The 27425-nt window shown below is 44.4% G+C and overlaps 1 protein-coding gene across 1 annotated transcript; it reads left to right on the plus strand.

Annotated features, from left to right (window-relative positions):
• Positions 1-27425, plus strand: lrit3b (leucine-rich repeat, immunoglobulin-like and transmembrane domains 3b). Its single transcript, XM_074692342.1, has 8 exons — positions 1-21; positions 318-430; positions 2800-3206; positions 10646-10652; positions 11055-11065; positions 12886-12915; positions 19195-19506; positions 26993-27425. The coding sequence occupies exons 1-8, from the start codon at positions 1-3 to the stop codon at positions 27382-27384; spliced, it is 1293 nt and encodes a 430-aa protein (XP_074548443.1). The 3' UTR covers positions 27385-27425.

The raw sequence follows: 27425 nt of genomic DNA on the forward strand, positions 1-27425 counted from the left end.
ATGACGCTCACCTCTCCTAAGGTGCCAAAGAGAAGTGAGTCACACTGATCAAATAAAATGGACTGTGAAGAGTGTATGAAAACAGTTCAGATAGCTGAGATGAGAGACTGCTGCGAGCGCGGCGTCCGTCTTTGATGAGTGAGTGATTTTGGGTAGGGGAGGGGCTAAGCACGTGTGGCTCGTTGACAAGCAGCTGATGCAGATCAATAAATGCTTTCATATCAGTCTCCAAACTCCAGAAAAGAAGCTAGATTTGTTGTCAGTCACTATTTTGAAAAAGAGGTAACTTGAGGGGTATGAAAACTCTCTAAATATAGTATCAGCTTCATTTGAAATGCCACTCTTTGATCTTTTTTTTAAAAAAAATTAACGATTCTTCGAGAAAATCCCTCCAGCATTTTTTGTACTCGAGTACCTCGAGTTATCTGAGGTATTGTTTCAGCTCTATTGCTCTCCAAAACAAATGCACACCTTGGAAAGAGTCAAATGTTGAAGTGGCACTGTGCTCCTTCTGGCTCAGAGCTGGATTAACCCCCTGGGTAGGTTCATGACAGAATAAGCACTGGGACCCTGAACCAAAACTTCTCTCTGGGTTTGCTGCACAGTTCCCTCTGAGTACAGGGTGAGCTGTCGGGTCCAATCGTCCTTGGCACCCAAAAAGCCAGGTGTTGGCCCCCATGTTGTGATTTGTTACCCTGACAGTGAGACATGGGATTACACGCTGCTTGTAAGCGCCATAATCCCAGTTAATCTGAGATTCAGTGTCACTCTGCTGTGTGGACACAACCTCAGACCAGAGCCGAGGAGGAATATGGAAACACTGAGGGATGGTCTGGGTTCAGGGTTTGTCTGATGAAGGATGTATCTGCTGGTCCTGGTTCAGATCCTGCAGTCCACTCTGTTGGGGATCCACTCCTGTCCTGTGGCATGTTCCTGCTCCTATGGGACCAGCGGGGACTCAGAGCTCAGGTCTAGTGAGGCAGACTTCACTCTCATCTCTGTGTGCTGGTGATTTGTATCTTAGTGAACATTTGTTGCTCATATGAGCTGAAGTATGTTCTGCAGATCTCTGGAAACCAGCCATGACATTATTTATGTAATTCACCAATCTAAATATTTTTTGATTTTTTTTAAAATCACTGAATAATTGAAGTGAATTCCTGCATGGTGTTCAGCTGACCCAGCTAACATAGTGATATTAGTGATAAGATCACTCAGTGTGACAGAGATTAGACGTGTTGTGGTGATTTCAAATCAAAAACCATGATGGAAGCTGGAGTGAGTCACTTTATTTTTTAGACTAAGAACACAACCACAGGACAAATAGGTTAAAGCACAAAGTATGGTTCAGTGATTTCATTGGAATACGATCTCTGATGAGTAATTCAAGGATCAGATAAATCAGTAGGGTAATTCAATGGCGTTGTTTATTGCTGACCTCTGGCAGACATTGAGCTAAGATTCTCAGTGCACAGCAGGACAGACACTTGTGTCCAGCAGTAACGTGGAGTGCCAGTGAGTGAACTTGTATTAGAGAGCTCACAGGGAGTCATGAATGAGTATGTGTTTAAGCTCACACAGTACCAGGGGTCCCACCTGACAGTCTCTGGAGAGGGCTGGAGCCCCACAGTGGTGTGGACACGCTGCTCTAGGTAATCTGGATCTGTGACAGACCTTCAGCCTCCTGACAGGCAGGTTTATGACGCCTCATAAGCAGCAAAGAAGAGAATTCAGAGGTGGAGTTCCTTCAGTGTCCGTTAAAGGCCAGCAGCAAAATCAACTTACAGGCCTACGAAGCCAGTCTTCACAGAAGAAACAAATATGTTAATACTCTGTTTGACAAAGTGGTCTCAGTCTGAGTAGATGTTTCTCTATCAGTGCACACCAAACAGGGGCTGAAGTTTATTAACGGGTTGGTTTTGATATAAGGATCATGACTTTTTCTGGATCAGGAGCACAGATGACTTCACAGATACATAGGAGGCCAAGGGTGGACTGGTGCATGGCGGTACCGGGGATGATTTCCCCGATGGGCTGGTGGGCCGCAGCCACAACAAGAGGGGGGGATCAGGCTGTGGCAGTTGGAGGCAGGGGCGGGCTGGCCACGGGAAATTCAGAGCGGCCGGTGCTGCCAGTAAGTTGACGGCCAGTACTGCTGATGCTGTCTGGTGGGGTGCTGCTGCTCTACCAACATGTCCCGTTGTTGTGGGCCGAGTCAAAGTCCTAGGCTGTTTTTCAGTCCCAGTCTGGCACTGTAGGAGGCTTAAAGCACACCTCTTCACCTCACCCTTACCCCACTTGAGAATAATAACCTGGAGAATAATAGAAGCACTTGTCACATCTGTCACGTTAACCTGAGTCCATCATTCCAACATTCACTAACCCACCTGCAGGTTTTTTCTATTTGAAAAAAAAAAAAAATAAACACAAGAGGACACTTGTAGATTTATTTTTCACCTGGACACAGAAAAGATCTGCTTAGGAATACTATCCTTAGTTAAGTGAAAGTATAAAGCAATGAAAAAGACCAAATGATTGACATCAGCCTTCACGTGAATGTATGATGCTCTTTAGAGGGCACAGAAGAGTTCTGGGAGCAGCACCTTGCGTAGCCTCTCATATTACAGTCAGAGTACATTTAGGTCTTAGACTTACTTACTCTTCATTCAAAAAGCTACTGAAATAAGTTGATCTGTAGTCACTGCTAAGAAGCTGCTGCTGATGCTTCAGTTCAAACTAACCTGGTCCAGGCTGAAGCATCATAAAATCACTCTCACAGCTCTGTGTTCAACACGGCAGGTTGGTGCGATGCAGTGACCCAGGGATATCAGCTGTTCCCCTCAACGTCCCCGCTGACACGGTCAAACTGCGTCTGGAGAAGACCTTGATCTCCAGGATACCCCGTGCAGCCTTCTACAACCTGTCAGATCTACGCTTCCTGTGGCTGAACTACAACGCCATCACCTCCATCCACCCCAGCAGCTTCGTCAACCTGAAGGCCCTGCGAGAGCTGCGACTTGACGGAAACCTCCTCTCATCCTTCCCGTGGGAGGGGCTGAGGGACATGCCCCGCCTCCAGACTCTGGGTCTCCATAACAACCGTCTGTCCAGCCTCCCTGCCCACGCGTCTCTCTTCCTCCCCAATATCACCTTCCTGGACCTGTCCAGCAACAGGTGTGACCAGACACAGCATGATATCAGGAGATGTGGAAGTGTGGCTGTGACTCAAAGCATTCTGTCCCCTCTCTCTTCAGGCTGACCGTGCTACCCACCGAGCTGCTCGACCTCTGGTTCCCCCCTCTAGGACAAGAGGGACAGACAGGACCGATTCAAAGAAAGATTCTGGGTACAGTCTTTATGAGAGATCCACCACATCCTGTGATCTGTTTTTAGCCAACAACTCCTTAATGCAGCTCAAATCCAAGAAAGAAAGATTTGATTTTGAACACATTTTTATTTACACATAAATCTTTCAGTGTATCGTATTAAAACTATTAATTAATGATTTTCAGCATTTAAACATTCTCAGGCTTCCATAAAATTAGTATCAACAGCTTCTCATCAACAACAGAACAAACAGCTAAAGATTAACACTGATACACCAACTCACCTAGATCCCTCATGAACTTGAAGTCCACAGTGACCCTAGCTTGGACCAAGGACACAAATCATTGCAGCAGCTCTTCCCCTTGAACTCCATTAATGGCATTTTTCTGCCTTTGCGAATGGACAGTTTTACTTGTCCCGCAAGAAAATTCAGTAGTTGCCACTTTTTTCTTTTTGGCATGCTTCTTTTCATATCCTGCACCAAAGATGAAAGCAGTTTTCACGCCAGGGTCCACCTCAGTCCTCAAAAACACTCTTTAGTCTGTTAAAACAAGCAATCTTTTACAGTCCAGGAAACAATGAAAAACAGTTTCTGGTTCCTCACACAAAGGACATGTACAGGACACCACAGGGTTGATTTCAGAAACAAAACTGTTCAGAGCTAGCACCCAGTGCAGTATTCTCCACTGATTGTTTTGTTTAAGGGTGCATTGTAGAACACCCTCAAGACTAGATTTATGTCCTCGGACAAGTTCAATCGCTGTCTCCAGACTGTGCCCGTCCTCCCACCCATTTTGGTCTTATTTAAGGGCCATGACACAGTTCTTGTGGAGGGTTTTCCCTCTCAACGTGTAGAGGTCAGCTGCAGCAGATGGCTGACACAGCAATGGACTGGTTAGATCAGCCCAGTCTATAGTAAGACAGATAGCTATACACAGATATTGTACAATATATAAATACAAAAAAAAATGAAAATATGACAATCCATTAGCCTACATTTTAAAATTTGATAAAGTAAAACAATACCAAAGGCAAGTCCGTAATGCATGGAAATTTGCATTTATTTTCCTCACTTAAGCACTGTCAATAGATGACACCTAGTGGTGACTGAAAACACAAAAACACAACACCAAAACACAACAAATAGTGTTTTAACACAGCCCATCAACAGATTTAATGTAAACCATCACAGATATCCTCTGATAACCTCTTACACAGCAAATTCAAAGAACTTCTTGAATGCTGTTGTATATAACATAGTTTGACTTTTGTATTTATGCAACAGGGGGCCATCAAAGAACATCATTTCAAAAGTTTCAACATCTTTTCTGAAGTCCAAAAAGGTCTGTAGTGATGGAAGATGATTCTTTCTTAACTAAATATCAATAAATGCTCACTACTGCTGTCCTGATGCAAATTGAAATCAGCCCACTGTCTCCAATGCCATCAAGTTATGTCAAGATCTGCAAAATAAACAGAAATGCACTCCAATCAATATGATGAAAGGCAAGATTGATCAACAGGTTATTTACTAATAATGTGAATGTGAAATTAATTTTCAAATTTAATAGATTAATTAAACAATGCATCAGTCAGTCTTTACATATTTCTGCAAACATCTTTTAACAATGCAGTCTATGCTTTAATGTTGCCTTTCTTACACTATTTTATTAGAGCATTTTTATACTCACACTGTTAAAAAAGGTTCCAGAAGGTCTTGGGAACAACAGTTTCACAGGCTGGACCTCGTCACGCCCTTTCTTCAGCACTTCTTCTTCCCTTTAACAGCCAGGCCCTCACATATCAATCTGGAGTGAACTGTCCAAGTGGTGGTCCGTTGCACCTTAAAAAGACTAAACTTGTTTGTCTACTCACAGAAAGTGTGTTCCTTTTTGCAGTCAGAATGTCATTCATGGTGCTGAATGCCCTCTCACACTCACTTGTAGAAACAGCAATAGTTTTGGGCTATAGTGTACAACAGTAGTATGAGATGCCTTAATGTCATTGTATTCACGAAACGCTTGAACAGTCTCTTTCCCCTCCACTTTGAGTACATCGCACAAGCAAAGCACCTCAGAATCCCCATACTGTATATCCAACTCCTCTTCAGGCCAGCTTCCAGGATCTAGGACTTTCATGCTATCCATAAGCATTCTGTAATGGTCATTTGAGACATTCTCTCTGATGCTGACATGAGAAGAGGTTGTGGAAGTCATCCGGTGTCTCATGTTGTCTGCCAGACTCCGGAAAAACTGACCTGCATGTATTTGTCCAAGTCTACTGTTCGTACGCAGGGTAACACCCATGAAACAGTTTTCTTTGACAGCTGCATGAACTGTAGTCACATGTGGGCCAGGAATGGAAATCATGGACTCAAAGACTCGAATAACTCGGCTTAGCAGTCCATCTGCCTCTGGGAGTGTCATCTCTCTTTTTTGGAGTTGCCGAGACTGGTCCCTCAGCTCCGTGAGTGTGTCGTACATCAGTCCCAAGTTCCGGCATCCAAGCTTCTTGTTCTTCACAATGAGCCAATCGTTTGCCTTGCAGAAATATTCAACCTGGTCCCTAGTCCAGAAATCAGGCGCATTGAGTCCCTGAGTCCGCGAAGTTTGACCATCCGCAAAAGTGATAGTTGAGGGGAGATGCTCCATGCCTTCGCTATTCTCGGTGCCGTAGCTAGCACCGACATCCTCCGATTCCTTTTCGCTGACAAGCAGAGACGGCAGCAGTTTCAAGGAGGGTACTCTCTGTCTGGTCCTCCGTTGGTTTTGGTTGGGCTTTTTGGTGAATCCATTTTAGTAAAGACATTTTAGCGCAATTTTGTGGATGTAATGCTCCCCATGCTAGGTTTGGTGATGCTGTTGAGAAATGTGCATACCCCGCCCGCACCAGTCTCTGATTGGTTAATATTATTGAGTATCATTGGATAAAAGAATTGGTGACAGCCTGATGTCATCGTGTCATGTCAACAGACAGTTTCTATTTATGGGAAGATGAAACACGGTGAGTACCACTGACTCACCAGGAGCTGGCGGTACTCAATAAAAAGTAATGCAACGCATACAGGCAAAAATCAGGAGTGCAGGCACTCTGTACCGGTGAGTTCCGGCTCATTTCCTGCACTGCCTCTGAACAAAGTGCAACCTAAAAGCCAATGTTCTGCTCTCGAGGTGCACCAGTCCCTGACCCCTCCTCTTGTTTAGGGAGATATAACACACTCTGTGTGACCCGGTGCCACTTGTCCCAAAAGAAATTTAACATTATGGCTGCACTTTCTGTAGAAAACCAGCAGGGTTTTCTACAGAAAATAATTTGTGCCATCACATCACCTTATTAAAATAATGGCCTAAGTCCCCCTTTTTTTTTTTCAAGTTTTTGGGAAAACAACAACAACAACAAAAAGAACTTTACCAAACAGAGGGCATAGGATATTTATTGATCATGTCAATCAAAAAGGTCTTCACAGTGCATGACTGTTGACATGCATAGAACACTGTGTGTCAATCAGGTGACATTAAAGAATCAAGTGACTCCGGCCAAATTCCCTAATATTCTAGCGTTACTTGGGCAACTTTAAACCTGGCTTTAACTGCCATTTTCTTCCATTGTACAAACTCACAACTGAATTGTCCAATGCTGAGCGAATATCCGCACACATGGGCTCACCTGTTTTATTAATTAGAGACAGCATGCATGTGAGCAGTTCCCTAACCAGGGTCACGCGATGTGAAACGCCAAAATGGACAACAATAAAAAAAAAAATCACAACATATTTTTAACAAACAAAATGAAATGAGAGCACAGCAACACCCCCACTTGCTCAAATTTGCTCACATTTTACAGAAATCCTGTCAACATAAACGTCACAGGTTTATTTTCTTCTTTACATTGTTCACACAATAATCATAAAGATCAGAGTTCATTTATTGTTCAAAGTTCATTGTTCATTCACCAAACATAAGGGTCTCAAAGTTCATTAAATTCAGCTTAAGCTTACTGGCTGGTTTAGTTAGGATGTCTGCAACCATTTCATTAGTTTGACAGTACTCCATTGTCACATCATCCATCTGTAAAGTAGATCTCACAAAGTGGTATTTAATGTCCATATGCTTACATCTTTGTCTGTGTACAGGGTTTTTGGCTAGAGCTATAGTGCCCTGGTTGTCCTTGTAGACTGAACACCTGTATACCTGTCCATCAAAATACTTCAGAAGCTGTTTTAAGTACAGGCACTCCTGCATGGTCGTAGCTAAAGCCATATACTCAGCCTCCCAAGTAGAGAGTGCAACTGTAGGTTGTCTTTTAGTTTTCCATGAAACAAATGGCCCATTTTTGTTCAGGCTGATACAGTAACCTGTTGGGCTTTTTCGATCAATATCAGCGGTCCAGTTGACATCCCTATAAGCATGAATTGTTTTCACTTTTGTGCTTTTTGAAACAAAGTTCTTTGTTTTGAGTACCTTTTAAGTACCTCAACACATGCTTTACCGTTGTCCATTGATCAGTAGTCGGTCTGGTGAAATACTGAGATAGTTTACTCACTACAAAACTCAGGTCTGGCCTTGTACAGCTTGCTAGGTATATTAAGCTCCCAGCTGCCTTTCTGTATTTCTTCACATCATCCATTTATTCAGCATCATCACTGTAGTCAAGTTTCTGTTCACAAGGGGTAGCTCTGGCCTTACAGCTTGACATGTCAAATCTCTTCAGTATTTTCTGTACATCATTGCATTGTGACACCCTAACACAATCTGCAGAGTGTTCAAAGTCAAGACCCGGGAAATGTGTCAGTTTACCTAGGTCTTTCATTTTGAATTTGGATTTCAACATTTCTTTAACATGTTGTGGGACATCGTCATCATTGGCAGCAATAATCAAATCATCCACCCATTTGATCATGTGCACTTTATATTGTTAAGTTATTTTGCTACAAACACAATGATTGGCTGGGTTCTGCACGAACTGCATGTTACACAAATAATTATGCAACATCTTATTCCAGTTGCGTCTTGACTGTTTTAGACTTTACAGGGATTTTTCTAGTTTGCACACTAGTTTGTAACCTTCTTTTGATGCAACTTCATAACCTTCAGGTTGTTCAAAGTAGATTTCACGCTCGATTGGTGCATAAAGATAAGCAGTTTTAACAGCCATCTGGTGGACAAATGAAGCTTAGTGAAAGTTCAGTTAGGAAGACTGGGGGCTCACACACTTCTGTTCACTCACTCTTTCCTGCTTCTCTCTATCAGCTGACCGGGGAGGTGTCAACTTTTCTCTCTGTCCAATTACAGTGACTCTGCTTGAATTGTAAGCCAATCATTTTATAGCTGTCAAAGTTTAAATGTCATCTCTTCTGCTGTCAGCTATCTTTCAGGCTCACATCATGAATGGCAAATTGCGTTGTTCTTACCTTCGCCTCGTTACTTGCAGCTCCAGCGCAGAACGTTTACCTCCTGCTCGCAGGGATTCTCCTCCAGATGAGTCAGCTCTAAGGTTTGATAAAGAACCCAGCATCATGCTGGATCCAGAGCTCTCACTATCACTCTCAACTCTGCCAGTGGGTTCTGCAGCCCGTCCTCAAGCCTGTGTCAATTGTCAATCCCTCTCCAGGCACGCTGTCGGTAGCCCAGCATTCACAGCGCCGCCGTTCCTACCCTCTAGGAAGGCCATTCGTTCCTCAAGCCAACATCTCAGTATGCCTTAGATCTAAAATTATGCAAAGACATTAACTGGTGAGCCACTTTCTGCCTTCCCGAGTATCGGCTAATTTCAGATCTCTATTGGTGAATACCTGGTAGCTTTGGTTTTTACCAGGACGTAATAGGCTCAGTTTTGAGGGCTGAGCGGACTCTTCTGGCTCTGATAGGCAAACTGAAACTGAACACGGCATACTTTTCCAATAGTATCATAAATCTTTCTCCAGTAAGCTGCGCTTTCATCACTCAGTATAACACTCACCTGGACTGGTCGATTCTGGACTGAACTCTTGGTTTTGCTCGTCGGAGGTTTGCAGGCATGATGGCGGCAGCTGTGGGAATGTTGGCTCCGCTTCCCTGTGCCGTCTGTACCGTTTCAGTTCCCTCCCTTGCGGCCTTCCCTCTCTCGACTCCGCCGCCGCCTCCGCCTCCGCCTCCGCCTCCGCCTCCGCCTCCGCCTCCGCCTCCGCCCTGTCCGTGAGTAACTAATGTCCGGCAGGTGCATTGGTTTATCAACATCCCCATCTCTAACAATTTCAATGAAATGTATACGCTTACCCGAATGTTTCTCCTTGATGGCGGCACCCGCCACCCGTCTATTTTAATAATCTTGGCACGTTAGCAACAGATATGTCCTTCATGCTGAGCCTGCTTTTATAGATCATCCCCTTACAGAGTTATCGCAGGGGTTAATTTCCAGTCAGCTGTAAAGGTCCAGAAACCGTCACTCTGTTCTGTAATAGAGGGTGATCAAAGGTCCATCATCGGCCCTTTGATCACCCTCTATTACAGAACAGAGTGACGGTTTCTGGACCTTTACAGCCCTTTTAAGTCATCTGTTCCCTGTTTCAGCTCCAGTTCTCTAGGTCTAGGCGTAGTACTCAGGGCAAAGAATGGTTTTGTCAGCGCCTCACTCCGGCTCCTTGCCGGGCTGTACTAGTCTCGTCCCGCCCGAACCATTTTATCTGTGTTACGCTTCAGCCGATCATGCTTCAAACTTATCATCTTGCAGGGAAGCTAATGGCCCTCCAAAGCAGTCATCACACATTACAGGTGCATCAATTAGTTACTAATTATCTATCCAGTTGCACCTCCTTGAGATCTAGCAGGAGTCAATAGATAAATAGCCTAAGTAAATAAATGATAAACAATCAATAAAATTTCCACTCCCTTTCCTTTCTGCTCATACTTTCAGCTCTCAGGTGCATGCAGCACAAGTTGTAACTTTCACCTGGCAGGTCACTCAAACCTTGTGTTACGGGATTATTCTGGGCCCATAACCTGTTAGCAGAGTATTTCTACACAAATTTAAAGGTCCCATATTGTACAAAAATCACTTTATTAAGTCTTTCAGTTAAATTTGTTGATCTTTGGCTTTCCTCCCAGCCAACAAAATGTGATATTTAATGACAAAACCTGCACTTAGTAGTGCTTGTGGATATAAATTCCTGACCTAAAACAAGCTGTTTGGAATTTCCGGGGTTTGCCGACGTCAGCGAGTCCCTTTTTGGAATAATCAGGAGCAAGTTTGACCTGATTGGTCCACCTGGGCAGATACCCCCGAACCCCCTCCCTGCCCACTCCTCTCCCCGCATCTGGGGAGAAATCTCTCCAGCAGCGAGTGTGGCTGTTTTTGGCGGTAAACAACCACATAGTTCCATGCACAAGCTTCCCATCTCAGAAGAAGACAAGACTAAGGGCTCTAATTTTGTGGCGCAGCGCAGGGGGCGCAAGCCTGGCGCAAGCCTGGCGCAGCCTGCGCAGTGCTAATTTTGTGCGGCGCACCGCCGTGCGCTGCCAATTTGACAATTTGGTAGACTGTCTGCGCAGAGATGGGTGTGATGGCGCGCCAGGGGGAGTTGTCAGCAGATTCATGTTGGTGCAGTGACAATTTCGTGCCAAAAAAGTGCGCTGAAAGCTCGCCAGCTCCAACCTGGTCTACCCTCGGCGCAAGGCGGAGCGCACCCCACGCAGCTGTAATTTGGTGACAGGCACACATGTGCGCACATGTCATCAAAGCCTCAGAGGCAGGTTTCCAGAGTGTCAGGCACATTTTAATGCAATAAAAAATCACAGTAATCACTATTTAATGAAACCGTCTGAACCAGCATATACATTTGTATCTATATTAACTGTCCTGTCACATCTGATGTCAGATTAAAGCCGTTTGTCATAATGGAAAGTTAACCTGACGGCAGCTGGAAGTTTGATGCACATCTTACATTTAAACAATAAACAGCCTTAACATCTGATACTGAGTATATATCTGGCTTCTCTCATTTCATTTAATTCAAAGAAAAGTGGGAGAGAAAAGACGAAGAAAAAAGAGACAAAATAAATGTATGTCACTCAGGATTTACCCGTGATTTCCCATATTTCTCTGTTTTAGTCTTTATTTTTAACGTGATCTAAAAAGATGGTGTACATTGTTGTAAGGAGGATGAGGTGGAGACACTGGGAGAGTATACAGTATATCACCAAAGGTTCTGCTATTTGGTGATGACAAACCAGGAGTGCAGGTGGATCAAAAGTATTCTGAATGGATAAGCCAGCTGTGTAACTGTCTCTTCATTTTGTTCTCCTATTAATGACAAAAGAACAGATTACATCTGTCCCGGGAGCTGGCCCACACGGTGACACGCGTCATGTCCTTCGATGCGCCCCACTGTCCATTGACCTGCTGCAGGCACAGCGGCTCTGACCGTCTCCAGCACTCTCTCCGCGGTGCTGGAGATCACTCAGACCAATCAGACGCTGCGCCTCGGCAGCAGGGCATTTAAAGGCGAGGAGAGGCGCTCATTTGATTGGTGAAAACAGCGCTCGGCTGTGTTAAACCCACTCACGGCTTTTCTCCTCCCTCTCTGCCATTTGCGCGGAGGGAGGCGTGGACGCGCAGCTCTGCGCTCAAATGCGCCTGTACTGCGCCTCTCTTGGCACTGCAGGAAACTTGCAAAGTGCGCCGGTCACGCCCTGTGCGCACGGCAAAGGCCGGCGCAGGGCAGGTGCGCTTGCGCCTGCGCCTGGTCTACGAAATTTGAGCCCTAAGTGGCTAGCGTTCATTTATCAAGGAAACGTGCCAGCTACACTCAGTAAAACTGTGCATATGTGCTAGTCACTTCACGGTTTTACTGCTTTTCCAACTTTGGACGGTACAACAGAGGGTTAGAGAATAGACTGGTCTTGAATCCAGGCGCATTACCAACCATCCGCAAACAAACCTGGGACCCTGGAAATGTATTTCAAATGCTGTGTGCTGTGGAGCAGATGGAAGCGCTTTTCCTCAGTGTCCCCACAGTGTCTCTGTGTTAGCTTCAGGATGCTAACTTTAGCTGCAGTTAGCCTGTTGTTTTAGCCTGTAATGTTACGGTGAACAAGCTTCACTGTTTTCTAAACATTGTGCACTCGGAGCTCTTGGCCCCGCTCTCAGTGACGTGGAAGAGCGGGGCGGTATCAGCGGTGGCTCATTTACATATGAAGGTCACGCCCACTAAATCAGAGCGTTCTGAACAGAGGGGCTATGAGAGCCTGGAAACAATGCTGCTGTGCTTGATTTATTGGCTTTTTAGACCAAAACATGTTACTACCATTTCATGAAGACATCAATGATCCATATTTAACTGCAGAAAAGGAGCAGAATATGGGACCTTTTAATGTGGCACAAAACACAAGACCAAGTTGTTCAATGCTGAGCGAATATCCGCACGCACAGGCTCAACTGTTTAATAATTGTGTTAATAGTGTTAATAATTGGAGACAGCATACCTGTGGGCAGTTCCCTAATCAGGTTCATGTGATGTGAAATGCCAAAATGAACAACAACAACAACAACAACAAAAATCAAACAAACAAAATTGAACGAGAGCACATCAACACTCCAGGTCTTCTTTGCTGGGTTTTTTATTGAACTTAACCTATTTCTGACATCAAGCTTTGACAACTTCTTAAAACCTGACAATTAACTAGGGCTGCCAACTGTCCCGTATTTGCTGGGACATTCTGTATTTTGGGCTAAAAAAAAAATGTGTACAGAGATCTTGGACTGTATTGCTCCTCTCAGGTCTATCCATCCAAAAGCATGTCCACAGCCTTGGTTGAATGAATCTACACGGTCTCTTCGACGTGCTTGCAGACGTGCTGAAAGGAAATGGAAGAAAGACAGACTCACTGTATCCCGACAAATTCTTCATGGCTGCCTTTCTGACTATCAAAGAGCTGTCAAAGCTGCTAAAACAGCTTACTTCTCCACCCTAGTGGCAAATAATGGCCTAAGTCCCCCTTTTTTTTTTTCAAGTTTTTGGGAAAACAACAACAACAACAAAAAGAACTTTACCAAACAGAGGGCATAGGATATTTATTGATCATGTCAATCAAAAAGGTCTTCACAGTGCATGACTGTTGACATGCATAGAACACTGTGTGTCAATCAGGTGACATTAAAGAATCAAGTGACTCCGGCCAAATTCCCTAATATTCTAGCGTTACTTGGGCAACTTTAAACCTGGCTTTAACTGCCATTTTCTTCCATTGTACAAACTCACAACTGAATTGTCCAATGCTGAGCGAATATCCGCACACATGGGCTCACCTGTTTTATTAATTAGAGACAGCATGCATGTGAGCAGTTCCCTAACCAGGGTCACGCGATGTGAAACGCCAAAATGGACAACAATAAAAAAAAAAATCACAACATATTTTTAACAAACAAAATGAAATGAGAGCACAGCAACACCCCCACTTGCTCAAATTTGCTCACATTTTACAGAAATCCTGTCAACATAAACGTCACAGGTTTATTTTCTTCTTTACATTGTTCACACAATAATCATAAAGATCAGAGTTCATTTATTGTTCAAAGTTCATTGTTCATTCACCAAACATAAGGGTCTCAAAGTTCATTAAATTCAGCTTAAGCTTACTGGCTGGTTTAGTTAGGATGTCTGCAACCATTTCATTAGTTTGACAGTACTCCATTGTCACATCATCCATCTGTAAAGTAGATCTCACAAAGTGGTATTTAATGTCCATATGCTTACATCTTTGTCTGTGTACAGGGTTTTTGGCTAGAGCTATAGTGCCCTGGTTGTCCTTGTAGACTGAACACCTGTATACCTGTCCATCAAAATACTTCAGAAGCTGTTTTAAGTACAGGCACTCCTGCATGGTCGTAGCTAAAGCCATATACTCAGCCTCCCAAGTAGAGAGTGCAACTGTAGGTTGTCTTTTAGTTTTCCATGAAACAAATGGCCCATTTTTGTTCAGGCTGATACAGTAACCTGTTGGGCTTTTTCGATCAATATCAGCGGTCCAGTTGACATCCCTATAAGCATGAATTGTTTTCACTTTTGTGCTTTTTGAAACAAAGTTCTTTGTTTTGAGTACCTTTTAAGTACCTCAACACATGCTTTACCGTTGTCCATTGATCAGTAGTCGGTCTGGTGAAATACTGAGATAGTTTACTCACTACAAAACTCAGGTCTGGCCTTGTACAGCTTGCTAGGTATATTAAGCTCCCAGCTGCCTTTCTGTATTTCTTCACATCATCCATTTATTCAGCATCATCACTGTAGTCAAGTTTCTGTTCACAAGGGGTAGCTCTGGCCTTACAGCTTGACATGTCAAATCTCTTCAGTATTTTCTGTACATCATTGCATTGTGACACCCTAACACAATCTGCAGAGTGTTCAAAGTCAAGACCCGGGAAATGTGTCAGTTTACCTAGGTCTTTCATTTCGAATTTGGATTTCAACATTTCTTTAACATGCTGTGTGCTGTGGAGCAGATGGAAGCGCTTTTCCTCAGTGTCCCCACAGTGTCTCTGTGTTAGCTTCAGGATGCTAACTTTAGCTGCAGTTAGCCTGTTGTTTTAGCCTGTAATGTTACGGTGAACAAGCTTCACTGTTTTCTAAACATTGTGCACTCGGAGCTCTTGGCCCCGCTCTCAGTGACGTGGAAGAGCGGGGCGGTATCAGCGGTGGCTCATTTACATATGAAGGTCACGCCCACTAAATCAGAGCGTTCTGAACAGAGGGGCTATGAGAGCCTGGAAACAATGCTGCTGTGCTTGATTTATTGGCTTTTTAGACCAAAACATGTTACTACCATTTCATGAAGACATCAATGATCCATATTAAACTGCAGAAAAGGAGCAGAATATGGGACCTTTTAATGTGGCACAAAACACAAGACCAAGTTGTTCAATGCTGAGCGAATATCCGCACGCACAGGCTCAACTGTTTAATAATTGTGTTAATAGTGTTAATAATTGGAGACAGCATACCTGTGGGCAGTTCCCTAATCAGGTTCATGTGATGTGAAATGCCAAAATGAACAACAACAACAACAACAACAAAAATCAAACAAACAAAATTGAACGAGAGCACATCAACACTCCAGGTCTTCTTTGCTGGGTTTTTTATTGAACTTAACCTATTTCTGACATCAAGCTTTGACAACTTCTTAAAACCTGACAATTAACTAGGGCTGCCAACTGTCCCGTATTTGCTGGGACATTCTGTATTTTGGGCTAAAAAAAAAATGTGTACAGAGATCTTGGACTGTATTGCTCCTCTCAGGTCTATCCATCCAAAAGCATGTCCACAGCCTTGGTTGAATGAATCTACACGGTCTCTTCGACGTGCTTGCAGACGTGCTGAAAGGAAATGGAAGAAAGACAGACTCACTGTATCCCGACAAATTCTTCATGGCTGCCTTTCTGACTATCAAAGAGCTGTCAAAGCTGCTAAAACAGCTTACTTCTCCACCCTAGTGGCAAATAATAGCCATAAGCCACAAGTCTTATTTATCGTTCTGAACTCTCTTGTTAACCCTAGTGATGTCTCTCCTCTTGTACCATCTCCTTCTGTGTGTAATGACTTTTTACAGTTTTTCATCAGTAAGGTTGCTGCCATCAGGCCAGCTTGCACAAGTGACAGGCCTGCTTTAGACATTGCTCCTGCTCTACGCTCTACCACCTTTGACCGGTTCGAGCCTCTGACCCTCTGTCAACTCTCTGATTTAGTTCAGCATTTGCGTCCAACTAACTGCCCCTCTGACATAGTTCCCTCCCGTCTTCTTAGAGAAGTCTTTGACACAGTTGGTGCTAATATTCTGTTGCTGATCAACACCAGTCTTAGCTCCGGTCATGTCCCTGTAGCTCTGAAACATGCAGTTGTCAAACCCTTGCTCAAAAAGAAGAATCTTGATCCCTCTGACTTCTCTAACTTCAGGCCTATATCACAGCTCCCGTTTTTATCAAAGGTCCTAGAGAAAGCAGTATATGTCCAGCTGCAGTTGTTCTTAACCGAGCACAATATTCATGAAAAGTTTCAGTCTGGCTTTAGACCCAGACACAGCATGGAAACTGCACTGCTGAGAGTTTTTAATGATTTGCTTTTAGCTGTTGATTCTGGTAGCCCTGCTGTTTTGATGCTCTTAGACCTGTCTGCTGCCTTCGACACCGTTGACCATGGTATTCTTCTTCAGCGTCTTGAGCATTATGTAGGCATCACAGGCTCTGCCCTCTGCTGGTTCAGGTCCTACCTGGCAGAGCGGACATTCTCTGTTCAGTTAGGCCACACCTCCTCAGATGTGGCTCCACTGACCTGTGGAGTCCCTCAAGGATCCATCCTAGGTCCTATCCTTTTCCTTCTGTACATGTTGCCACTTGGGGATGTCTTTCAGAAGCATAAGATGTCTTTTCACTGTTTTGCTGATGATGTTCAAATATACATGCCGCTAAGATCGAGGACACTGTGCAGGCTTTTCTCGATTGCCTCAGTGATGTCAGGGCTTGGATGAGGGAAAATTTTCTTAAATTCAATGAATCTAAGACAGAGATCATTTTCTTTGGAGGACACACCCCCACAATGGCCTGCTTTGCAGAAAATCTGGGCCCCTTGCGTTCTAACATTCAGACTAAAGTTCGGAACCTTGGTGTCATCCTAGATAACCATTTTAACTTTGACAAGCAGATCAGTGCCGTTGTTAAAGCTAGCTTCTTCCAACTCCGTCTGTTAGCTAAGACTAAGGCCTACTTTTCACAGGCAGATCTTGAGAAGACTATCCATGCCTTTGTTACATGAAGACTTGACTACTGTAACTCTTTATACATTGGCATGGATAAGTCATCAATTAACCGTCTTCAGCTCATCCAGAACGCTGCTGCCCGACTCCTCTCTGGAAAGAAAAAGCGCGACCACATTACACCAGTCTTGGCGTCCCTCCACTGGCTCCCCGTCCGTTTTCGCATTGATTTTAAAATTCTTTTAATCACTTTTAAAGCCCTCAATGGTCTTGCCCCTCTCTACCTGTCTGAAATGCTACATCTATACTCCCCAACCAGAGCCCTTAGATCTTCTGACCAGCTGCTGTTGGAGGTTCCCAAAACCAGACTCAAGTCGAGAGGTGACAGGGCCTTTGCAGCGGCTGCCCCCAGACTGTGGAACAGTCCCCCCATCCATATTAGAGCCTCCCCGACCATAGAGATTTTTAAATCCTCCTTGAAGGCCCACTTTTTCTCCCTGGCGTTTCATCAATGAGCTCTTATAAAACACAGGCACCTTAGTTTTTAGTTTTTAAATTTTTACTGTTTTATTACAATGTTTTTCTATCTTTTTATTGTTTTTATTGTTATATTTACTTATTTCTTTGTATTTGTGTACAGCACTTTGATCCACTGCTGTCTTCTTGAAGGTGCTCTATAAATAAAGCTGACTTGACTTGACTTGACTAAATTAGTTTGTCACATACGGGACCTCAGCCTGTTTGACTATTAACTTTTGAGATTCAGCAGACTGCACTCAACAGATCCCAGATGAGACAAAACAGCATCTCATCCGTGGGGGTTTCACAGAAACAAAAATCACCCCCCTGCGGTTAAGAGGAGGCAGACAGAGTTAACAGTGGAGTACTGTGAAATGACGCCCGAGCCAGCCTGTAAAGGAAGACAAGCTGAAATGTAAGACACAGATTTTAATTCAAATCGTGATTGTAAATTATGTTATGTAACTCCATCTTGTTGTTTTATGTGTCAGCTTACATTTTTGATTCAACATTTAATGTAAAACTGCCCAAATCTTCCAAGCACTATCATGGTGGAAGGCTTATTGTATGCAAGCTGATGTACCATATCCCTAATAAACATCAACTGTTCCACTTTCGGTTAAGTTTCATCTCCTCCCGTTTGAAACAAATTTGAGACATAAAATGTGAAAGCTGTTGTGTTGTATATAGCAGAAATGTGTGAAGTCAACACCCCCCCCCCCCCCCCCCCACAAAAAATAAATAAATAAATAAATAAATAAATAAATAAATAAATAAATAAATAAATAAATAAATAAATATAAAATAAATAAAATCATATAAAATAGAAAAGGTAATGTGTTGTTAGTTTGGCAATAGAAATGTGGATAACCTTCAAAATATAAAAGACTGTGTGCAGTATACCCACTTTCTGCATTTCCAGTTGAGTCAGAATAGAAATATACGCTGAATTCACACATCATGAGCGGTCAAAGTGAAGAAAGACCTTGAACATAATTCGAGTAGAACATTTATGCTTGAGAGAAACGCCCCCTAAGGTACTGTTCACGCCCCTCTGTCTGCTACAGGAATCCAAATTGAGATTCAGGCCCAGAAGTTGGGCAGAAGGTGTGATGACAAAAGGGCCAGGGAGCTTAGTGAGGAAATCGGGAGATGGGGGTCTGAAATGGTGGGAACAAAAGCAATGAATTTGCAGTTACACAACAGGGCCTTGAAGCTGGGCAGCAGGTGTGATGACAAAAGGGTCTGGAAGCTTACTGAAGAATCAAGAGATGGGGTGTTTCAAAGAAGCAGGAGATGGGGCGTATTAAGCTATAAAAACAATGACAATTAAATTACAATTACAGCTGCTACTGCTGCCAGTGAAGCTGTAGTTGTCTGATGGGACAGCAGCCGAGTCAGTTTCACCCCAACCTGGCTCCAGTATCCTATAAAATAGAATCCATCATATCAATTTTCCTGTCAAAAATGGGCACCACTGACAACTGTTTTTTTGTGACCCATGCAGAAAAAGAAAGAAGGAGAGACTCAGACAGAGCAGATAGAGACACATGACACAGACTTATCTCTCTGTATCACTTTGAGACTCATTCACTCCTCATAATATTTCATCATATCATCCTGGACACAGGTCTCCATGACAATCCTTGGTTGTGTGACTGCCAGATCTCCATGGTCATGTCTCTTTCCATGTCCCTGGGGAGTCCCGTGGTCCTGATGGATCAGCTGCTGTTCTGCAGCCAATCTGTGGATCAGTCTGGGATGCTGCTGAGCCAGTCTGAACTCTCCCGCTGTATGAGGCCATCAGTCCAGCCTGCAGCCACCAGAGTCATCTCGCCGCTGGGCAGCAACGTCATCCTGCGCTGTGAAGCCACAGGATACCCCACACCCACCCTGACCTGGATCAAAACCTCGGCCTACACAGGTGAGCTGTACAGGGCATGTCTCAGGTGAAAGATGATGTCTCTTATCATCAGTGTAGTTATGTTTTCATGGATTCTTTTTTTGGCAGATTGTTGCAGGAACATCTTTGAGAGCTCTGACCAGCTCCCCAGAAACCTGCAGAGCTGTGAGTTGTGTCATCTTTAATCTTTGAAAATCAATTTCAAGCTGCTGGACTGTAAAAATCACAAAAATATCTTTATAATAATCACAAGTCTTTCACCAGTTACAGTCAGCTTTGACATCAATGATAAACCCAAATGTGTCCTCAATATGTAATTTCACTGCAGTAACGTTGGGTCTATGTTGTTTTTGTATCTACTATAGAAATCTAAAAAGATTTACTCTCACTCAACAAAAGAAAAAATGTTGGTGTCTTTTTAAAATAATCATATTCAACATATTTAACAAGGTAAAGATATATATGAACAATTAGGTAGAGCTACGCTTTAAAACCTGACAACAAGCTAACTTTGTCAGTTTGTTGCGTAGTTTAGCAGCAGGCTACATTTCTCTCTGCTCACAGCCCGGTGCTCTGAGACGTGTCTGTGACGTGTAACGTTAGTGAATCCTGGTTCTGTCCTACCAGAACTCATCTACCAACTCCAACCTCACCAAGCAGAGCTAATGTAACCTGGCTCTTCATTTTATTGATAGACTCTCAAGTTTGAACAGACCACTGCAGAATAACTGCTGACTGTGGGTTGGAGTCAACATTATCACAAAGTTTAGCCAGTGTTTGAGACGGCACTCTTTGTCTGTCCTGTTGGACAGTTAGGCTCCTGTGTCCACCATCACTACAAAATTAATCACAGAAATCTTTTTCAGCAGAGAAAAACACAGACCTCTCTTCTCTCTACTGAACTCCGTCAGCTGGCTTGGTGTTGTCACAAAGACTCAGGCATTCTGTAAATCAATCCGGTCCTGAGAGGGAAGCTGATAAATAGCATTTGGAAATAAGCCATGTTGATGCTGATAGTCTTATTTTAAGTTGTGTATTACAATCAGGCATAGAACAGAAACTATTTCAAGATTTTTTGTAAAGTCCCCACAGTCCCTTTAATTTTTTTTCTTACGTTTTAATGATAGTCATTATTATTATTATTATTATTATTATTATTATTATTTATTTATTTATTTATTTATTTATGTAATTAGTTAAAGCTGTATCCTTTCAATCCTCTATTTTTAATACATACATAGCGAGTGCCCTGGTTGGGGCACCCCATTCTGAAATATCTGGACACACCCCTGCACATCAGCGCAAATCTCTCTGCAGGTATGTTATGTTGCTTTGCTCGTCAAAGATAGATTTATGCTGAACAGAGGGTTCAACTCGTGGATTAGAGGGAGTTACAACGCAAAATGGGACTTTACTTTCCCCAGGTAAGAGTCAAAGAACTCTCCAAGCATGCAACGTGTCTCTGTCTCTCTCTCTCCAGTTAAATTGATGTGGATCGCCCATCTGCGTCCCGTCTGCCTCTCCTCAGTCACAAACGGGATGAGCGCAGACGTTTGTCACAAAATACTCAAAGGGCACATAAAAATAATAAAAGCCATTGTAGAAAGTGTAACCGAGCTTTCTGGGTTCGTTGAGTTTGGTATATAAAGTATATAGATGATAAAAGAGCACGTCGGCAGGGAGCTTCGGCATCAACAGCTTCCGCTTTATTCCACTCACATATCGAGAGCCCGCCACAGGTTTTACCACAACAACCACCGCTTTACAGCTCCTATGGCAACTCATAAGGAACATATCACTGAAAAGGCGAACTCAATACCTGATACAGACAGACTAATAGAACAATCTGTTACAAAGGTTGTGCTCTACAAAGCCAGCAGTGTGCCTGGACATATCGTTCGCTTCTAATCCCTCCGAGACCGACATGTCAGTCCGAGACCCGTCGAGAACGGGAGACCCCGAGACCAAGACAAGACCGATACTAAAGACTGTCGAGGCCGTGACAAGACCGAGACCACGAAAAAGTGGTCTCAAGACCGGTCTTGAGTCCAAGACCGGTCTCGAGGACTACACGCCTCGTCTGTAGTAAGCAGAGGTGGAAAAAGGACCAAACATTGGTCTCAAGTTTGAGTCCACTTAATTTGATGAAAGTTTAATCAGATCTGTTTGAGGGACACAAGTGCAAAAAATCATGTTCGGAATCATTAACTCTGACCAAGAAAGAAATGGGCTGATACTTACTCTTCTGGAAAAATCCCACCGTGGTTATGACATCATGATGAGTCAGATAGATCTTGTAGTTGCAGAGATACACTAAGTAACAGCGATTTTCAGTGGTTCTCAGCCTTTTTTGGTCATGTAACAAGGGCTTGACATTAACTTTTTTTGCCCACCAGCCACTGTGGCCAGTGGTTTTCCAAAGTTACTAGCCACCCAGCATTTTCACTAGCCACAATTTTGTTGTTGGATAATTATGTTTAATATAATGAAAGCAGACAAAAACATGCTACATTTTACTTGAACTAGATTTACAACCTTTCAAAATGTGAATGACCTCTGTTTACACTTAAATCAAGACTACATAAAAGTTTAACCCCATGATCAGGTATTCAGTTCTAAAACGGTTGTGCTCCTTTAATATGAAAATATACAGACAATTAAGACAAAGTAATTAAAGGAGAAGTTTATTATTGCATTGAATGAAATTTGTTATGCTTGAAGGTTAGTTGAAAAGATAAAAACTAAACTGAAAAACTAGCGAAAAAAAAATGTCTGCTTAGATATTTATTTACAACAGTAATTTTTCAGTAATAAACTAAGTACCATACTTTCTGGACTATGTCACTTCATAGTATAATTATACTTTTTTTTTTAAAGTCGTATCAATCAAAAGAAAAAAATGCGTCACGAAGACGAAAACAGCAGATATGAGTCACACTGGACCATAAGTTTCATTAATTTAGAATGATTTGATTTGCTTACAGTATTTTAACTTATCATGGTCTGTGCATCCATCAGGGCAAGGCCAAATGTGGAGGAAGCTTCCAGATGCAAACTTGCACTGTTAACACAGGTCAGACAAGGAGGAATCTCAGCCAGGTTGAGCACCACAGCGCTAGAGATCCTATCACTGCATCTGGAAGGAGAGAGGAGCAGCAGCCTTCACAGCAGGGTGTGCAACTGCACACGCACAATCCCCAGCAGCACTTGAACATTACATCTCAAAGGACACCCACAAGAGAGGCAGTAGAAAAACCACTCCGAAAACCCAAGGTCATGTGGCCCAAAGCCAATGACAAGGAGGCTTGGGGGTGCTTTGAATCAAATCTTGTCCCTGTCCTGCAGAACTCCCTAAGAGGCAACTTAGCATCCAAGCTGAGCATGTTTGGTCACATCCTCTTCGAGGAAGGAGTCCAAAGGTTTGGGACAAAGCCTATGAGGAGAAGCAGGCCAAACCAGCTTGGGAGACGGGAGCGGGAAATCCATCAGTTGGTAAAGGAGCGTCGCCTTCTTCGCAAGTCCTGGAGGAAAGCCAAAGAAGAGGAGAAGGAGGGACTGAGAAGCATCTGGATGGAGATCAAGACAAGACTGGCACACCTCAGACGAGCGGAAAGGATCAGGAAGCGCAGGGGCCGCAAAGAGAAAGCCAGGGCAAGCTTTCTCAAAGATCCCTTCAGTTATGCCCGCAGCCTTCTGGAGGAGAGTAGGTCTGGAACCCTGATGACAACAGAACAAGAGTTGGAAGACTTGATTCAGAGTCAGCTGAGCGACAGCCTAAGGGATGTCCCACTTGGATCTCCAGGGTACTTACCCAAGCCCCCAGAACCATCCTCTCCATTTGACACCTCACCCCCAAAGTGGTCTGAAGTCAAGCAGGTGATCGACCATGCAAGAGCTGCTTCAGCACCTGGTCCCAATGGCATTCCTTACAGAGTATACAAGAGCTGCCCTGGGCTGCTAAAGCTACTTTGGAGGCTGATCAGTGCGATTTGGAATACTCAAGCCATTCCTTCAGAATGGAACAGAGCAGTCACCATCTTCATCCCGAAGGAGAAGGATTCCAAGAACATCAACCAGTTTAGAGGCATCGCCCTACTGAACGTGGAGGGGAAGATCTTCTTTTCGGTGATGGCCAAACGCATGACAAGTTACCTACTGGCAAACAACTACATCGACACCAGTTGCCAGAAGGCAGGAGTTCCAGGATTCCCTGGTTGCGTGGAGCACTCAGCAATGATTTGGGAACAGATTCAATCAGCCAGGAGAAACAAAACCGATCTCCACGTAGTTTGGCTAGACCTAGCCAACGCGTATGGGTCTGTTCCCCACCATCTGATCACTTTTGCACTCAAGTTCTTCCATATCCCAGCCCCCATTCAAAGCCTGATCAGGGACTACTTCAGCAACAAGGTGGCACCGACTAGAGAAAGGGATTGCCATGGGCTGTTCCATCTCCCCGATCCTGTTCACGGTGGCATTTGAGGTTATCCTTATCGGCAGCAGACAAGTAGCCCGTGGAGTCAAAACACAGTTTGGGCAGCGGCTCCCAGCCCTTCGCAGCTATATGGACGATGTTACCACTCTTCTTCAGACAGCTGCGTGCACTTCCAGGCTCTGGAAAAGGCTGGAGGAACTCCTCTCCTGGGCTAGGTTAAAGATCAAACCATCCAAGTCTCGCAGCCTCTCGATCCGCAAAGGAGTCAGGAATGACAACATCTCCTTCTTGGTGAGTGGTGAGATAATTCCACGGGTGGCAGAACATCCAGTCCGTAGCCTCGGCAGGCTCTACACGGCTGATTTGTCAGACAAGCACATGGTCGCCACAGTAACAGCCCAGCTTGAGGACGGTCTGAAGAGGATAGACCTTAGCTACCTCCCAGGAAAATTCAAGATTTGGTGCTACCAACACATCCTCTACCAACGTGTAATGTGGCCTCTAAAGATCTGCGACATCACAGCCTCAGCGGCAATGCGAATGGACGCTAAAGCAAACAACTACATCCGCAAGTGGCTTGGTCTCCCAAGGTGTCTGTCAAACGTCTCACTGTTTGGCAGAAACACACTTGCACTACCACTGAAGTCCATCAGCCTGGGCTACAAGCAGGAGAAGGTGAGACTGGTCTTCCAACTCAGGAACTCACCGGATCCAACCATCAAGAACGCTAGGGTCCAGGTTCGAAAAGGACGCAAGTGGGATGCAGCACAAATGGTTGACCAAGCCATTAGCCAACTGAAACACCAGGAGGTCATGGGAATGGTGAAGTTAGGCAGGGCTGGGCTCGGCTGGTGCCCCTCAGCCAAGATGTGGTCCAAAGCAAATGCGAAGGAGAGAAAAGAGCTGGTAATCTCGGAGGTGGTGAGGATGGAAGAGGAGGCCTACAAAATTAAAGCGGTTGGGCAGTCCCGGCAGGGAAGGTGGACAACCTGGGAGGCAGTGGTTAGGAGGTGTGTCACATGGGCTGACATGTGGCGGATACCACAAGCACGCCTCAGCTTCATGATAAGAGCAACATATGACACCCTTCCAAGCCCCCAGAACATCAACCTGTGGTATGGTACAGAGGAAAACTGCCAGCTATGTAGCTTCCAGAACCCAAGTCTGCAGCACATCCTCACCGGTTGCAAGTCAGCATTAGCGCAGGGCAGGTACAGATGGCGTCATGACCAAGTCCTGCGCAAGATCGCAGACATCCTGGAAGATAGCAGGCTTGAGGTGAATAAGTCCAACTCGGTACTATCAGAGAGGCGCATTCACTTTGTGAGGCAAGGGGACCAGGGCCCGTCCAACACTTCTAGGGTGTGGTCCCTCATGACTCCAGGAGCCCAGTGGAACATGATTGCTGACCTCAACCAGCTGCTCAGGTTCCCTCTGGAGATCACTACAACCTCACTTCGACCTGACATCGTCATCTGGTCCTCCCTCACCAAGACGGTCATCATGGTGGAGTTAACCATCCCATGGGAGGAGGGTATTGAAGTTGCCTTCGAGAGGAAGAAGGACAAGTATGCAGAGCTGGCAGCCACCTGTATACAAAGTGGATGGAGGGCTTTTACATTTCCCATTGAGGTGGGGTGCCGTGGCTACACAGGAACATCAGCCCAGCGCCTCTTCAAAACCCTGGGCATCAGAGGAGCAAAGCTGAAGAGGGCCATTAGAGACATTGCGGAGGAGGCTGAACAAGGGAGCTTCTGGCTCTGGCTTCGCAGGAAGGACAAGTTGTGGGGAAGGCAAGGTTCTTAAAACCAGCTGCAGGGAGCAGTAGGGAGACGTCCCTACTGCTGCTCCACCACTCAGAGATGTTCCGGGAATAATGGAGCGAAACATCGGTGAAGGGTGGCTCCCGGCTGATGACCCTGTAGCTGGGTTGAAGGCACCGTCGGAGGTGCGTCAGGCAGCAATGCCAGGCAGTTTGATCCACCTATCTGTGCTACATGTTTCCAGAGTGAACTTTTTACATATAACTGTGATAAATGTTTGTACATTTGGAGGTTTAAATATTGTTCCTACATATCTCATATCTATGATGAGTTTCTCTTTTCTACGTGTGCTCCTCTCCTCTTCTCTCCTCTCCTCCTCTGCTCTAGGTAAGTGTTGCTGGTAAGATCGGTGCAGTGTGAGTTTAAATGAGCTCCATCCAATAAATGTCCTCACTTTTAAAAATTTACAGGATTTTTGGCGCTACTTTGTGACTCAAACCCCAGAATCTGTTTACAATAGAGAGCCAAAAAGACCTGAGTGAAGTTTTAAATCACATAATCAGGCGCTAAACACCGGGAGCTGTCAGGCAGTCCAAAACAGAGGCTCGAGACGAGCGCTTCCACTGAGTAAACACTGTGTGCAGGCAGTGCTCATGGGAGTTGTAGTGCCGTAGTCCCTTATTACAGTGTGTTTAGTATTTCAGATGCCGTTTCAGAAAACTACAATTAAATAATTCAACCTGCCAAAGTGGCTTGTATGAGTGACGGTGTCACCTGCCACATCTGGAATTTACACGCATTTGGTGGGTTGGCGGGTGTTAACGTAGAGAGATTTATGGCTTTTTAAAGGCAGACGTTCCTTGCTGCTCAAAACACTGGCTTGTTATTTTCTTTTCATATGGCAACCACAGGTTTTTATCAAGAAATTGATCACTGGTAGCAGTTATAAGATACCATATTTAGTTCAAAATAATTTAATATCACATATCCTACCCCAAAAGGAGGAAACAAGTCAGTTACAATGTTAAAGCCCCAACTCACAACTTTACTCCCAACCAGTCTGAAACTTCAGTTCCCATGACTAGGAGGCAGTACTCAAACTCACGATGCACCTCAAGCATCCCTACTTCAAAAATATGAAATGCTGTGCTGATTTGTGTGCTGCAGGTAAGCCACAGTGCCCCGTAGATAAAGTACATAAGGTTTCCAGTTCCAGAGGGCTGTCAGACAATGGTCCGTGCCATGAATCCCTTCAGACTAATCCTACTTGTTTTCAGTGAATATATGTTTCCCTTAGAGCTGACACCATGTTCTTTTTGTTTTGAAGTCATACAGGAGTCTCCCAGAGTCGGTGTCCGCTGGTCCATCATCACCCTGAACGGATTATCATACAAGGATGCTGGTGAATACCGCTGTCAGGCACGGAACATGGCAGGATTATCTGAAGCCCCCATCAAACTGAAGGTGGTGGGATTAACCAGACTGTCCCGTCTCCCAAAGAGGAAGTCCCTCAAGACTCCGCTCAAACTATCAACAAGGTACAGGAGGTCGAACCAGACAGCACATTCAACCAACACCATCTCTGTGAAGGAGAACCAGATACACCAGAGCATCTCTCCACCTGGGGTCAATACAGATCAGCCTGCTGCTAATATGGCATCCAGAGAGGTCCTCAGGGGGAAGAGGCACAAAATGAACTTCACAGAGGCAAAGATATAGACAGAGACCTAATGAAGACTTTTCCGGTGCAAACAGAGAGC

Source organism: Halichoeres trimaculatus, unplaced genomic scaffold (assembly GCF_033239565.1).
Source record: "Halichoeres trimaculatus isolate MK-OKI-2021-1 unplaced genomic scaffold, fHalTri1.1 fHalTri1_scaffold_17, whole genome shotgun sequence".
Classification (NCBI taxonomy): domain Eukaryota; kingdom Metazoa; phylum Chordata; class Actinopteri; order Labriformes; family Labridae; genus Halichoeres; species Halichoeres trimaculatus.

Excerpts from the sequence above, each read along its gene's own strand:
- lrit3b (XM_074692342.1), top strand. The coding sequence starts at position 1 with ATGACGCTCACCTCTCCTAAG. Across the intron at positions 12,916-19,194 it reads CTCCAGGTCTTCTTTGCTGG|GTCTCCATGACAATCCTTGG; the intron begins GTTTTTTATTGA and ends TCCTGGACACAG. Across the intron at positions 19,507-26,992 it reads AGGTGAGCTGTACAGGGCAT|TCATACAGGAGTCTCCCAGA; the intron begins GTCTCAGGTGAA and ends TTTGTTTTGAAG.